Raw genomic sequence first — 16,517 nt, forward strand, 5'->3', positions numbered from 1 at the left:
AGGAAGATTTACAGCTTTAAATACTGATAACTATTAGTAATAACTATATTTTTTCCTAGTAGTTTGGTAGGTTAGCAGGAATAAGCAGTCTCTAATGTATTAGGATGGATCACAATGTACAAGATACAACCTGGGAGACATTTCTCCAACAAGAAAAGAAAACAGAGGTTTCACTTTGCCATTTGTTTCAGTGGGACAAATAGCTTGTCTTGATTGTTTGAGGTTAAAGTCTGAGCCTATGCACAATATAAATTTAATAGATTAGATCTGTTAAATTGCATGATTATAATTTGTGTTGGGTAAATGAGAAGCTATAATACATGAACCAGGAACCCCAAACGAGGGCAGAATATTTATAGCAAAAGCAAATACACAGACAGTTGTCCCTTACTGCAGTATGTGTGACATGTGAGTGACTGCTAAAATAAAGGACAATTAAGGCCCAGATTCATATACACTCAGGTCTGATAGGTTAGCTGGATTCTGGGCCAGCTCTGCTTAGTTTGAGGTGAAGTCAGGGGGTTCAGAGCAGCTTAGGAAGGTTCAACTGCTAATTCTGCTATTTAGTTAAAATTTAGCATTTGGTAATTCTGCTATTCCATAGCTCCCCACTGCTTACTTACCTTGTTTTCAGGGACCTCAAAACAATCCAGCTTTATTTCCAGTCTTCTCTCTAGACATTCCTCTGCGTCCAACCCTTAAGCTAATGTCCACTCTACAGGTCTTCTAATATCCCTTCTCTGTGCCTCTCTTAAAGCTGTGGTTTCTGCCCAGGATGCCCTCTTCCTACATCTCTGCCTGTTAAAACGATTCAGTTATCCCTTCCACATCACAGGGGGTAGGGGTGTGCAGTGCCCCACGTTCTGGAAAATCAGCATAAAAATTTTGGTTCATAGTGTATAGAGCACCAGCACTGGTGTCGGGAGGATCTGAGTTCAAATCCAGCCTCAGACACTTGATACAACTAGGCTGTGTAACCCTTGGCAAGTCACTTAACCCCAACTGCCTCACCAAAATAAATAAATAAAGGTTTAAAAATAAAATGAAATAAAATTTTTGGCCCTCCCTTTGTACCAGAGAAGTTTAATTTTTTTCTTTTCTTTTACGGGTTATTTACAGTACTTTATTGCAAAATTGGGGTAAAGTATTTGGTCATAGGCTTTGTGTAGTCTGCTGACCTTCATACATGATCTGCTACTTCCTCAATCCTCCCTCAAAATTCCCATTTAATTTCTTTTGCCAACCCATGATATATCAAAACAGATGGGGAAAGTCGAGATGTGGAGGGATAACCGCACCTATCCTTTAATCAACTGAAATGGTATCTTCTCCAAGGAGACATTGTGTTGCTCATGCGTTCAGTTATGTCTGGTTCAATTATGTCTTCCTCCACGTAACTCCTTGGACTTTTGTCCGTGGGATTTTCTTGGTAAAGATACCAGAGTGGTTTGCCATTTCTTTCTCCATTGTCCATTGTGTCCCCATTTTACAGATGAGGAACTGAATCAAAAAGGGGTTAAGGGATTGCTCAGGTTTACACAGCTAGTAAGTATCTGAAGCTGGATTTAAATTCAGATCTTTGTGACTCCAAGCCTGGTATTCCACCCACTGCACCATTTACTTAGTTACAAATGACGTTTCATTTATTGAAGACATTATATCAAGTATTTTACCCCTCTTGTGTACTCCTTATTTCTATTAGTTATCTGTACACGTTAGATATCTGTCCACACACCATAATCTTTTTACTAGATTGCATTTTCCTCGAGGGGAAGGAACTAAGTCATTGATCTGAATTGTTCCCAGCTCCTAGAACCTTCTGGAACACAGTATATACTTAACCAAGGTCTGCTGGGTTTGTTCCATTGATTTTCCCTCAGACCCTATTTAGGATGGAGTCTCTACTTAGAGAAATAACCTCCAAGGGGTCACCTCTAGCACTAAACACTACGTTTGCCAACACACATTTCCCCATTTTAAAAAACCAAGTACCTTCGCCTGGTCTCCAAGGCATGCGTGTATGTTTACCTGCAGAGAGCAGAAGGTTTGAGTAAACGGCTTCATTCGGACCAGGTAGGAGGCCACGATGATCGCGGAGGAGTAATGGGTGCAGTAGTGGCATTGGACGGAGAGGTCTCCTGTGAACGAGATCCAGCGTCATTTCAGGGGTTGCACTGGGTGACGACTGCACAGACAGTGACAATGCACGACATATGCAGCCGCCATTAAGGAGCAATGCGAATGAGGCGATGTTTAAAAAGCATCAGAAGATGAGGGGCAAGAAAATCACGTTTGCTGTACCGCTTTGTAAACTTCACACTGACCATGCTGCGTGAGGAAACCGTTCCAATGCGTTCAGCTGACTGGTCCAAACTCCTCCTTCAGATCTTCCTCCCATCCCTCCCAACTACCTTCCTTCCAAAGTGAGGAAAGTCCTTTTTTTAAACCACCAAGTGCTTTGCAAAGATGAAGTGACAGCAATAGGTAGTTGGAATGGTGGTAAGCCTGGTAGCAGTTGGAGGAGGAGGACTGAAAGGATGATGAGGAAGAGGAAAGAAAAAGAAAAAAGAGGAGGACGAAAAGGAAGAGATGATGGAGACTAAGAAGTCGAAGGCTTGATGGCTCAAGAAGCATTGTTATGTGGAGCAATAGGAACTTTCTGAGAACAGAGATTGTATCATTCTTTGCATTTTTATCCCCAACACCTAGTGTGGTTTCTGCACATAGTAGTGCTTATGATTGAAAGAGTGCTGCTCTTGAAATATCTTTGCTCCACCCAGTTGTCCCAAGTCCCTGAAATTCCATCATCACTGAGGGTTTATGAGTGTTGAACTCAGAATCAGAAAATCAGAATTTGAGACTTAGCTCCAATACTTAAAAGCAGTTTGATCTTTGTATCATTTAATGTCCTTAACCTTCAGATTCTTCACCTCTAGAAAGGTGGTCTGTGATTCCCTCCCTTGTGGGAAGAAGAACTTTACCCATCTCACCTTTTACCCCCCCAAGGCAATGTTGGGGGGGGGTGGCATTCTTTTTTCTAAGCAAGGTACTACCTGTCTTCCTGCATCAAGGGCTGGTTAAAGAAAGTCCTCACCTAGGAGCAGGATAAGTGCTAGATGAAGAGCAGACTACAGACATCACTGATTCCTGGAAGACATTTATTTTCCTTTATTGCATTTTCTATATTTATTTGGATCTTCACACACCCAAATTTGATCAACAAATATAAGCAAAACATAAATCATCCCCACATCTAAAAGATACAGTTACAGAAAATCCAAAGAAATGGAGAGATTCTTATATCCACCTACATCGTAATGCTAGTTGACTGTAGCCCTAATTCAGAGATTCCTTTGAGAATGTCTAAAACAAAGGCATGTGCTAGCTGGAAAAGTAGAAATTAGAGCTGGTAAGAGAGTTGATACCATCAAACGGGAATCAATTAACTCAAATAAAATGACCATTTAAACTTAGGTTAAACTAAGAAAGTAAAGAAAGCCACCTCCATATGTCTGGACTGTAGGCATGATTCCAGGGAAAAGCTGAGTTGGAACCAGGGTTATTTGGCATAAAGATGGGATGAATGGAAGGTTCTCATCCTAATTTCATGTCCAAAAGGGAAGGGAAGGGGAAAAGGCATGCATTTTTATATAGTGCCTTCTATGTGCTAGGCACTGAGCTAAGCCCTTTACCAATATCTCATTTGATCCTCACAATAACCCTGGGAAATAGGTGCTATGACTATTCCCAATTGATGTTTGAAGAACCTGAGGCAGACAAGGGCGTGACTTGCCTAGAGTCACCCAGCTTGCATGGGTTTAAGTCTAGATTTAAACACATGCCTTCCTGACTCCAGGCTCGGCACTCTTTCTACTGCTGCACCTAGATGCCAAAACAATCCTTTACTTTATCAGGATTTGCTGTGGAGAGATCCTAGCTAAAACTTTGGCTCTGCCATGGTTTTAAAGCCATTTAGCATGTTTTTTAGCTTTCTCATGAGTAAAATGAAGGGGTTGGATGAAATGTAAGGTCCCTTCCAGATCGAAATCCTATTGACTCTGTGGGATTCTCTGTGCTTTCTCAAGTCTCTGGTTTTGGTGTTCTAGAACCTCATTCTTAGATTCAAATACACTTGGAAGGAATAACACCAGAACCTTGGTCCTTGTCCTTTGGGAGGAAGAACCGGCCCAAGGTTCACTTGGAAACCCCAAAACAAATTTGACCTACTTTGCAATTTTGTCTGGATTAGACCTATTAGCCACAAAAAGGTTTTGACAAATTCTAATACCCAACATTTAAAAAACCCCATTTAATTAAAAAATTAAAATCAGAATTACATACCTTCACTCTTTTCAACTTCTTTGTATCTCCGGATGAATTTTTGTTTCCTTTCTTTAGTCTGGGCCCCCATGGGCTTTGAGAGATCTCGAAATGTCCTGGGATTCGTGAAGTTCAAAGCCTAGAAGGCAGATAAGTAGTTCTAAAACTCACTGAGACCCACGGGTGCCCCAGCTCAAGCTCTGGGAGGTTATGCTGTCTAGTTTTATGGTTCTCTTTATTAGTTTACTGTCATTTGGGTTGACCCCTTCAGGTGATTAGCAAGTTTGCATCTCAGAGTGCTTGGTTTTATGACTGAGGAGGTAGTGACCCCAGAAGACATAATAAGAGAGAGATGGAAAATAAGAGGTGTGAGAGATTAGGTTTAGATTGAATCTGTTTTATTGACCCAAATCAGGAGATTTTATCCAGTCACAGGAGGAAGAAGGTTTGGGGGTTTTGTTTTTATTTTGTTTTTCTTTTAAATTATTTGACATCTATTAGGAATTGCTTCAGGTTCTCTGAACCCCAAACCCTAATTTGTATTGACAGAGGATGGGCACTAACTGAGAAATAAAAACATAATTTTGAATTCCAATCAATGAATTCAGTGCTATGAAGGGAAATCTTTTTGTAAGAGCCATCTTCCCACTTTGATTCAAAGACAAGCCCACTGTTTTCATAGGAATAAAATCATCCTGACAATTACAATGTAGCACTAGTATTTACCCTATGACTCTTTCCCAATAAACTAAAAAATGGATTTTAGGGACCAATGGCATAATGTGGAGAAACATACATAGAAAATTTGAGGACCTTGGGCTCTCTTCCTTTTAGCCCCTAAAAGTGGAAAGTATAGAATACTATAACACTTTGGGGAAACAGTCTATTTAGTTATTATATAATCAAGGAAAAATAAGATGATGAGTGACTACAGTAAATATTGGAAGCTGCCTTGTCTTCATTTAGCTAGGAAAAATAACAAAGCAAGGAAAACATAGAAAACAGATTCTATGGGCTTGTTCCAGTGTCCATTCAGCATCATATCAAAGGTTAGAAAAAGGCACACACAGATGAGGGACCAAAAATGAGGGAGTGAAAAGCAGACGTTATGGCCACTAATCAAATTTATGATCTGAATATCTGGGACACTGGATCATCTCATGAGCTAAGAGGAATCACCACAAAGGTTGGGAGATAACATCTTAGCTACCTGGTGAGGAGGGTAACCTTGCTAGAGATTGGGCACCGAGCTGATACAAAGAGGGCACTGATGTCCTTATTGTGTGATTTTGTGGGTAAAAGGGGAGATTTGTCATATACATATGGAAACAAGTTTGTGGAATTGATTCTGGGTGTGTATTTAACAATTCAGTGGAAGGTTTGGTATCCTTAAAGCTGGAGTTCTTTACTATTAGTAGCAGTAAATAGTAAAACAAAGAGAAAACAAAGCAATTCTTCTTGTTAATGGTTTACCTCTGAGGTATAATCAGCAAGAATCCAAGGGAAAACTGGGTACTGCATATAATCATTGTAGGTCCTCCCAGCCAGGGTATTTAGATACATGAGATATTCAAAATTGCTTATTTCCCTTTTCTGCCATAAGGAAGAAAAACAATATGTATGAGTCATAATATTGTCTGGGTGGGCCCCCTCTATGTACATCCTTAGAATCCTCTCAGTTATCTGTAATTGGATTGAATATTTTATGAAATCATCACAACAAATTCTAAATTAAATTAATGTTAGTCCTAGGTTAAGTTTCCCTCTACCACCCACCATGTCCTTAGGCTGTCTTCCCCTGTCACAACCCAGTGTGAATTCAGGGGTACAAATCTATTTCAATATTAGCCAAAACAAAACATAATTAGAAGAGGAAATCTGCTGAGAAAACATGACATCATGGGTTCCAAAGCCAAAGAAAAATCATTTCTGTTCTAAAAACAGTTTTCATTGTTTAGGATTTTAGTTCAGTTAGTCAAAAGCTGACCCTATAAAGATTAAAAAAATATCTTAGGTGGGCTCATCTTCTACCAAGCTATATTAAAATATGGTTTATTTTTAAAAGAAATGAAAAAAAATATATATTATTTCTGGCATTGGGTTCCTTAGGTCCATAATGATCACAATAAGAATTATAGAATCTTACAGTTTGAAGAGACCTAAGAACATATCTAGTCCAACTTGTAATTGAACAAAAGTCTTTTTTTTTAACAACATTCCTGCTTTTGTTTAAAAACTTCCAAAGACGACAAACCCAACTGGAATTAAATTCTAAAATCAATTCCACTTTGGGATAACTCTGATAGTAAGGTTTTCCTTAATCCAAGCCTTATTAATCCATTAGAGCCTCTATTTGCTGCTTCTATTTCTACCCTCAGAGACCAAGTGGAATTAGATTAATTCCGCTTCTTCAGGACAGTCTTTCAAGCACTTGAAGATAACTAACATTCAACCCTTCCCTCTAAGTCTTTTCTTCTCCAAGCTAGACAACCCCTAGTTCATTCTATTGGTTTTCATAAGACATGATCTTGAGACCTTTCCCCACACTATTTGTCTTCTCATTGGCTCATTGGCTCATCAGAATCATTCCTCATTTTGTGACTCTTCTTGGCAATGACGTTTTCATTAGGACATTTCAAGATCTGTCTGTTCATTCTCTCAATTTAGAAGTACCTTTCTCTTTATCTTTGTTTTCCTAGTTGGAACTGTACTCACTAATTTGGGGTTCTAAGCTTCTATAATGAATAATTATTAACTCGTGCCTGTTAAATGCATTTGAAGAAAAGTAATAAAAAGTTAAAGTAAAAATCTTAGAAGTGACCTCTAGAGGAAAAGGTCCAGGTGTAGTTGTGCAATTAAACGTGATCTATGGAAAGTCACCCATAGACACTCTCATGTTTATTGGGGACTAGAGGTTTGCTATCACTATGGAAGCATAACTTTGCACTGTGCTGTTTTATTTAACTGTTCTGCGTGGATTCAACACCTTGCCAAAACTGTGGTATATTTCTATAGAGGCTAGAACTGAGTTACCATGGGAAGGGCTGACTATGCAGTAACAATTAGGTCTCAAAACAATTCACTTTCTATAAATGAAGCTTAGTCTCAGTATTCCTCCAAAGAGACAATATCTATCTATGGCCAACTAAGACTAGCTTCCTGTAAATGATAGAAGATCATTGTTCCACCCGGTAGAAATGATGGAGAAACAGACTTTAACAATAGCAACAAGAATAAAAGGCTATTAGCTACTCCAAAGGAACTGGGTGCCAGGAGAGTCACTGTGCCCTGGTGGATAGAAGGCTAGTCCTGCCCACCTGGATTCAGGTTCCACTTCTGACCAACAGGGCAAGTGTTTTAGCTTTTCAGTTGGCCCTGGGCAACTCTAAACAAGTTAGAGAGGAGTTGCTGGTTGCATCAGTGGAGAGTTTTCACACTAGGAGATTTCACACAATAATAAAATCATTGGTCCTGACTGTTCTACTCGACAGCCACCAAAAAAATGCCTGTCAGTGGGAAAAGACAAAAACAAAAACAAACAACCCACATGGAGCTTCAATTCTGTTACCTACCTTGCAGAGCTGTTGTAAGGTTCGAGCAATATAATATTTGTAAAACGTTGAATATAGTGAGTGTCTGACATATAGTAGGCACCGTATAAATGCTTACTTCCTGTCTTCCCTCTCTTTATTGGAGGGATTTAAACATGTATAGAAATGAGTATAACGTGAGGTCCTCTGAGGAGGGAGAGAGTGCAAACAAGGGAGGAGATCATGGTGGACTTTACTAAGGAGAAAGGGATCCTGAGCTGAGCCTTGAAAGAAAACAAGCATTATTTGAAATTGAAAGGAGGAGGTGGGGCATTCCAGGCCAAGAGGATGGCTTGTGACAACTTAGAGGCTGGAGATGAAGTGTTGGGTTTGGGGAACAGTACCCAATGAGAGTATCGCTCTAAAGTTGGGAGAGTTCTCTGCATCATATGTTCCACACGTTCCTCTACTCACCTCTGCACCTTTCCATGCTGGGTAATATTCAAAAATGGCTTAGCCAAGAAAACCTATGGTGCTAAAACAGGATCATTGTTCTTGGGAAATGGAAGTCCACTGTGTCTTGGTCCCATTCCCCCACAACAAAATCAATTGCCTCATTTCCTTCATGTATCTGTTTGTTTGGGGCATGCTATTTCTTTGCACAGTCTCCATATCTTGGTACTTGTATAAAAAGGCCCACCCCATCTCTATACCTTACATCTTCATTATTCAAGGACAGATTATATTCAAACTGGAAATAGATGTGTGCCTTTCACCACCTTGTTGACATTCTTACTCCCCCAGCTTACTTAAGTATTTGCTGACAGCATCCATTTACTCTTATACTCAGATACTGCCTTCAATGACACAGGGGCAGGGAGAAGACCTATAATTATCTTTTCTGGCTGTCCCCAGACTTTACCAAACAGCAAATCAGAGAAGTGTAACATAAGATGTATGGTCCCCATTCTGAGTCAGAAAAATGTGCTATAGAAGATGTGCCAGGTTATTGTTCTGATTCACAACATGAAGCTCATGTCATATCTTGGTTTGTCTGGATTCCTGAGCTCCAAAGCAGAAAGGCTTCTGATAGAGAAGTAACCAGGGTAATGCAAGTGGGACTTTTTCCCAGGTAGGGCCAAAATAAGAGGGGCCCAAACTAGCTCTGTAGAAGTGGAAGGAGCTACCAGAGGTTCAAATACAAGATGGAGACTGGAAGTAAGAGGATGGACAATGCCCTAGGCTCTTCCCAGCTGATCTACACTTAGCCTTCCATCAGTATCTGAGGTCAGCTTTGCCAAAGAACTGGAGCAAGTGATAGGTTCTAGATCCTCACGGGACCCTGGGAGCACTCCACCCTTGGAATTGTATTAGATTCCATCCTTCTAAGACCCAGTTCTCCTCTCCTTCCCTCCACAAGCCTAGTTTTTATCCTTTCTCCACCTTTTTTTGCCTAGGTGCAAAATTTACAAGATACAGCCCTCTCCGGCCTCCCCCCCCGCCCAAGCTGATAAATAGAATGAGAGTTTCCATTCCACCAGGGATACCTTTGTTAAAGCTCTCACAGTGAAAGGCTCAGTGCGGTTGTAGTTAGGGTATCTATGCCTTCTGACTATAGCTGTCCCAAGATACAGACACTGGTTTTTGTTTTCAGTCATGACAGACTTTCTGTGACCCCATTTGAGGTTTTCTTGGCAAAGATATGGAAGTGGTTTGTCATTTCCTTTTCCAACTCATTTGACAAATGATGAAACTGAGGCAAACAGAGTTAAGTGACTTGCCCAGAGTCACATAGTTAGTAAATACTTGAGCCTGTATTTGAACTCAGAAAGGTTAATCTTTTGGACTCTAGGCCTAGCAATCTATCCACTGCTCCAACTAGATGCCCCATACATACACTAAGAATATTCTAATCTTCCTCATCACCATGGAACTCCCTGTTCCTCCTCCCTCCCCCAAAAGTGTCTTTTTTCTTTGTCTGCTATCTGTTCCCTCCCCTCCCTTCTCCTCCCCTTCCCTCCGTTTTCCTTCCCTTCCTTCTCTTTTCCCTTCCCTCTCTCCCTCCTTGACAGATAAACACAATGAGGTCAAAGAGTGAAGAAAGGTCACTGATAGGTAATAAATGGAGGAACAGAGATCGGAATTCCCATCTTTCTGCTCCAGTCTAGAGCCCATGGATTTTGGAGCTCAGATAAAGACTTTCAGGAGTAGTGTCTTCACTTCATCAAAAGTTAAGATGAACAAGAAGATCACATGAATTCCTTGCTGCTCAGTACCCAGCCTTATTCTTTCCTTGTTGGAGACTGCACCATTATTCCCAGTATCAATTCCTCAACCATAGATTGTTCTCTTCTTTTGAAGTAGTATACATACCTGCCATTTGTGCAGCATTGTCTTCTCTGATGCAAGACTTTTCCTGGAGGAAACAGAAAGGTTGACAGTGACCATCAAAACACTCAGGGAGGCAGCAAGGAGCACATGACCAGGGACTTGTGCTTGGGTGGAGTTTGGAGGCTCCAGCCATGAAGGCTTCCACAATCAGGCCCATTCATATTGTCAGAGCCAGCTGGCAAAGACCAAGCAAAGTCAGAATGGCTGAGAATTTGTGTAGGGATCATCAGTGACCTTCATTTCCCTCTGTCTTCCTCCTATATTTATCCTCATGAAACAGCCGAAACTTCCCAACCCCTCCCCATTCCACCAAAGTAATCCTTTGGGTGGATTCCACTGCCGCGTGTTCCCAGAAAATGTCAGTCATGGGCACATCTTATGAGAAAGGTCCTTGAGAAACACCAGAAATGAGGATGTTGTTTCCTTTTGCTATTACCTTCCACATTTTCCCAAATTGATAGCAGGAAATCCTAGTAATAATAACTTACTCACACACACATACACATAAATATCTATGTATACATGTATATATGTATATGTGTACATATATATAAATACATTTAAGAATTGCAAAGCATTTTATGAACACAAACTCATTCGGTCCTTCCAATCACCTTGTGAGGTAAATGTTATAAGCATGATTATCCCCTGTTTACAAATGAGGAAACTAAGAGTCTAAGTCACACAGACAGTTGTTTCAGCAACAAGATCATTACCAAGGCTCTCTTGACTCCATATTCAGAGCTCTTTTCAACTTTATCATGTTCTATTTCCCTGAGTTTTTTGTATAATTTTGTTTCTCTTAGATGGAAACTGGACCTTAGATTTCCCTAGTCTAGGGGCACTCCCTCTAGCAATGCATACTAGCATCTTCTCTGCATCTCATGGCTGCTTAGAGCACTTAGATATTAAGTGACTTGCCCAGGTTCATACAGCCTATATAAGTCAGAGATAAGACTTGAACCTTCTTGTTCTGAGGTTGATTGAGTGAATAGGGACTATTCACTATGTTAAACTGTCTCCAACTCTCTCTCTCCATATACACTTGTGAATATGCACAATATAAATACATGTGTATTCATACATGTAGACACACACAGGAGTATGTCTATATATGTATGTATGTGTGTATGTGTATAGGTGTGTGTATATATATATATTTATATTTTTTTCTACATGTTTCAGTTTCTTAAGGAGACTCATTTGTCTGAGCAGCTACCAAGCCTATCTGTTATTTTTTTACACAATGGCCAAACCCAATGCAAATCTCTGCCTATCTCAGAGAATGTAGATAATACCTCTCAACTCATCTAAGGCTTTATTTATTTGGTGCGGTAAGTGTCTATGAGCTGACATTATAGAATGAGTTTATAGCAACCATTCACACAAATAACAACTCCTTTCCTTTCTGATAGGGAAAACAATCTATTCTTAGTCTGAGATTCTGCCTCGTGTGCGAAAGGCAAGGCCATGAGGAAATGGGATATCATACAGGGTGGAAAATAAACCCAGATGCTTATTACCGCTCACCAGACTTTGTTCATTTCTTCCTTTGGCTTTATTTTGAGATTCAATGATTTTGGCCTCCAGATAGAATCATTAAATCAGTCTGTTTTTATTTACCATTTGTATAGCTCTTTTTTTATCCCCAGAGTAATATACTTACTGATGAATTATTAGAAAGTTTATTGTACCTCATGGAATCCCTATGAGAAAGATTAAATATTTGACTCTTTTGGTTTTTCGGAAAATGAATCTGAGGCAACGAAAGGGGACAAAGCCTGAATTTTCCAGAAGCCGAGTGTACAATTGCAGTGTTCTGACCTATAGGTTTGTGATTGTTGCAGCCTGTTTTCCCAACACCTTCTGCCCTGGGAAATAGAGGTCCTGGTAAGACTTTCTATTGAGCAAGTACAGAAGGTGTTGACCATAGTTGTCTTCCTTTGAGGCCGACTGTTAGGAGAAGAAAGGATAATGAAAATGTATAGTCTAGTAAAATTGAGGGAGCATTTTACTGATAGGATCCATATAAGGATACTACTACCCTGCCACCCTAATCATTTAAAATGACTCTGGAATTATGTATTCCTTTGTGACTTATAAACATGTCATAATGTCAGGCATAATATATGGTGGATCCATTTTTCATCTCCTCATTTTTCAGCCTTTTCTCCACCATGAGCTGTTGCTAAAGGACCAGACCTTCTACCACCATTCACTGGCGGAGCTAAGAAACAGAGCTACAGAAGTGAGTGATATTTTTTAAGAAAAAGACCATTAATTGTAGCAATATTTTGATAGAAAGCAAATATTGTAGGGCTTGTGTAACTTAACCATGAAAATTCTGGAAAAAAATTAAGATTTTAAATGAAGATAATTTTCTAGAAATATGGCATATTAACTCATCTCCCTTTCCCCCTTCTCATGCTTTCTCTCTCTACCATCTCACACAGAGAACTATAGAACATTATGCATTTTAAGTTCTACATGACTCAGAATTACAGAACATTAGTTCTATAGGGGACTTTGGAGATTATCTCCTGTCTTTCACCTTCCTTTTACAGAAGAGGGACTTGAGACCCAGAGAGGCAGGGTCATTTGGCCAGGGTCAAACAGATGATGATTGGTATCTGACTCTAGGCCTCTTTCCATAGCACTGAGCTATCTCTAACTTTGTTTTGAAACCTGTTTCTTGGGGTTTTAGCTCCCAAATAAATGTTTGCACTTTAAACTACTTATACTTGGGCTTTTTTTTTTTCATTCCACCCTTAATTTTCTTTATTCAGCTGCCTCAGGCCTGGCTTCTTGCTGTTCTGTAGCAGACATGGAAACTAGTTCTCTCCTCCATCAATAAGCCACTGTTATTATTTAGCCCAAATCAAACATACCTAGGAAGGAAGTCGCTTGTCTAGGCCAGCGCTAGGCAAAATTACAGAGATGAGGTTTATTTATTTCTTTTAAGTGTTCTTCACTCTTTGGAAACCTCATCTATCCATGCCCTTTAATCAACCATTCTAGATACCCTCATCCTGCTGTCTGTTCACTGGAGACTTTTCAATGTTTAACCCTTTTCTTACTTGTAGTTCCTCCTTAGGTCCACTAATATTTTTTGAACAACAACCAATCCAATGCATTTTTATTAAGCACCTATTATATAAAGAGCTCTGTGGTAGGCACGAAGAGGAGACGCAACCTTTAGATAATACCACAGTCATTCTCTCATAGAACTTCAACTCTCATAGAAGGAGAGGGCACAAACTTCTAAAGCTAAAACATACAATAATGTTGTGATAAGTGTTTTAGGAGTTCAGATAAAATGTTATATGAGGGCTGAGGGGCATTATCATTAACGATGGGGCTCAGAGGGTCAAGGATGTGTTCAAGGAAGGTAGTAGTTGAGAAGGAATTCGTTGGGCATAGAGAATATTGTGACATGGAGGTGGGAGAGGACAGGGCTTGTTGGGGGAAATTTCTTAATATTCCCTAATTCTTTCCTAATCTTTTACTCCCTTGTTCTTCAAGGTGTCAATCGGTTAATTTTAGAATGCCCTTACAGGCCACATGACTCTGCTTTGGCTGTTGGAAATGCACATTCATTGTCACCCTAAGGCCAAGGATTTTAAACCACAAAGAGGGCTGAGGCATATAGATTTTTTTCATATCCTAAAACAGCTTCTTTTCCATATCCAAATCCTGCCTAGGCCAGGATACACCCCTAGAGATGGTTCGAGCAGAGCAAAAACTGGGAGACTTTGTTCCCTTCATTCTAGGCATAATACAAATGTATTGGACCCAATGTAAAATTCAGTCTTATGGATATGGTTACAGTTTATGTGTTTGACCTATTCATGCAACCAATGATCACATTACTGTTTTTGACTGCTGCATTACTCTGTTGACTCCTGTTGATTTTTCAGTCAATTAAAACTTCCAGGTAATTTTTCACATAACTACTGTCAATTCATATCTATATTTGTTCAGTTGAATTTTTAGAATCCATGTTAGGAATTTACATTTATCTCTATTAAATTCCATTTTACTGGATTTGGTCTATCATTCCAGCCTATAGAGACCCATTTGGGTCCTGGTTTTGTTATCCTAAGCACTAAGGATTCTGCCCACCTTCATGGCATGCGTGACTGCTAAGAACATTATCTACACCTTTTAGAAATGTTACAGTTTGTGTGTGGACTATTTGAAAACTGTAGTGCCCACCATTTCCTCATCAGGAATAAATGGGAGCATGGAATATGACCAAGACATTCACTGTAGGTCTATCTATAGGGGTAAATGAAAGCAGTAATGATGGGAGTTTCAAGGTCTTTCCTTATCTGGGGCTGTGGACTTGGGAAACAAGTCAATCCATAATCTCCAAGTATCTCATATATGCCATTTGTATAGTTCATCACACACACACATGATTGCACACGTGCGTACATGCACATAACACACATAAACACACACACACACTTCTTATGATAAAATATGAAGTCTGGTTCTTGCCTGTATTCTCTATGTCCAGAAATACTCAAGGCTATCTCTGGAATGTAAGTATGGACTCAAGTGGCCCCAAAGGACTGGTCCAAGTCTACTTGTACCAGAGGGAAACCACATTTGACCTAGGCAAGTCCTAGAGATGACAGAACAATTGGGAGAAAGTTCAAGGGATTCTAGGGGAATTCTGCAGCTGTTCTTTCTATTTCCCCACCCTGCACTGGGATCAAGCTAATAGCTTCTCAGTAGGCCTAGAAAATGATCCTGTACCATATGTTTCAGAGTAGATAGAACACCAGGTTTGGAGTCAAGAATAATGATAACAACAATAAAAACAATAACATTTTATAGAACACTTTAAGGTTTCTGAAATACCTTCCAATTGCTAATCAAATCCTGGCTCAGGTATTTATTAGCTATTCAACCCTGGGTGAGTCATTTAATTTTTCTGAATCTCAGTCTCCTCATCCATAAAATGGAGATAATAACAGCACAACCTCACCAAGTTTGTCTGAGAATCTTATGAGAAAACTATGTAAAGCACCAGGCAAACCTCAAAGCATTATATAAATGTGAGCCCATTATCAATATTATTCTTAACATTGGTCCAGATCCAGGAGCTCATTGGCATTGGGAAGAACCAGTAAGGAAACATTACCATTATAGATTTATATTGACTTTGCATGTGATAAAGAGATGTGGCAAACTCATAGGATCATTAAAAGTATGTTTTACCAAGATCTGACTACATTACTAAGATATGGATTTATTGTGTGTTAGCTGCAATCTTGGAAGAAAAAAAAAATACTAGATAATGCTCAAGATTCTTAAATGTGTTTGCTTCTGTTTAAATCTCCAGAACTTAGGAAGGTGCTTAATAAATGTTTGTTGAATTAAATTGAATCTTCCAGTTATAACCAACTTTTTACAAGCATAGTGGCCACCATTTTAATGTTCATTGATTTGAATGGAAAATTATTCACTCCTTGCTTTGAAATAGACTATTTCAAAAGGCCTCCAACTCTGGGCATTTTCTTACCAGGAATGGTCACTCCAGACAGAATTTTAAAATTCCAGAAAATCACAATCAAATAATAAGAACACAAATACCAACAGAGTGGACTTATTGTTGTGCATAGATATATTTTAGTATTTTTTTGTTAATTTCCATTCCATTATTTAATTCTCAAATACATTTCCTTGAAAAAGGTGATCTGGTTGTCACAAATAGGGGGATGGTCAGAAATAGACATGACAAAGCTCTCCCTTGGACAAATGAGCTAAGTGTGCTGTAAAGTGTGATCAGACACAAAGGGAGAGGCAGTGAGGGGGCTTTCTTGATGATCTGTCTGACCAACAAATAAATTCTCCCTGTGGAACCAGCCTTAAACAGCTTCTCAATCCACTCTATTGCACTTTCCCAAGGTTTTCAGGCTCAACAAACAGTAACCCCCTCTGGGTCTTGTTTAAACTTGCAGGTTAGGCTCAAAACATTATGGTAATAATCTCCAAGGACCCAGGTTTCCTGTTGCCTAGTGACAAAGTTTCCTTGTCCACTGACGAATTCAGACTGTAACTGAGTAAGTTCATTTTTCTTTTTCACTTTGTGTGTGTGTGTGTGTGTATGTGTGTGTGTGTGTGAGAGTGAGAGAGAGAGAGAGAGAGAGAGAGAGAGAGAGAGAGAGAAGGAGAGAGAGAGAGAGAAAGGGAGAGAGAGAGAAGGGGAGAGAGAGAAAGAGAGAGCGGGAGAGAGAGAAGGGGAGAGAGAGGGAGAGGGAGAGA

At 39.6% G+C, this 16,517-nt stretch overlaps 2 protein-coding genes across 3 annotated transcripts in view; one reads left to right on the forward strand and one right to left on the reverse strand.

The window, feature by feature from the left end:
* Positions 1-16,517, reverse strand: part of WDFY4 (WDFY family member 4) — a 268,014-nt gene that overhangs the window by 63,593 nt on the left and 187,904 nt on the right. Inside the window, exons 31-34 of the mRNA XM_069067249.1 lie at positions 10,224-10,266; positions 5,794-5,913; positions 4,342-4,459; positions 2,029-2,138 (exon numbers count right to left, since the gene is read on the reverse strand). Of these exons, the coding sequence (XP_068923350.1) occupies positions 2,029-2,138; positions 4,342-4,459; positions 5,794-5,913; positions 10,224-10,266 (391 nt within the window). The remainder of the gene's footprint in view (positions 1-2,028; positions 2,139-4,341; positions 4,460-5,793; positions 5,914-10,223; positions 10,267-16,517) is intronic.
* The window catches only part of LRRC18 (leucine rich repeat containing 18), a 35,355-nt gene continuing 34,840 nt past the window's right edge, over positions 16,003-16,517 (forward strand). The window contains exon 1 of one of the 2 annotated variants that reach the window (XM_069067248.1): positions 16,003-16,315. The gene's annotated coding sequence lies outside the window, so the exon portion shown is untranslated. The remainder of the gene's footprint in view (positions 16,316-16,517) is intronic. The other variant, XM_069067247.1, reaches the window with a different exon arrangement.

The sequence above is a fragment of the Petaurus breviceps genome, unplaced genomic scaffold, assembly GCF_028583685.1.
Source record: "Petaurus breviceps papuanus isolate PSGF00001 unplaced genomic scaffold, PetGlider_PUasm1.0 90740, whole genome shotgun sequence".
NCBI lineage: Eukaryota > Metazoa > Chordata > Mammalia > Diprotodontia > Petauridae > Petaurus > Petaurus breviceps.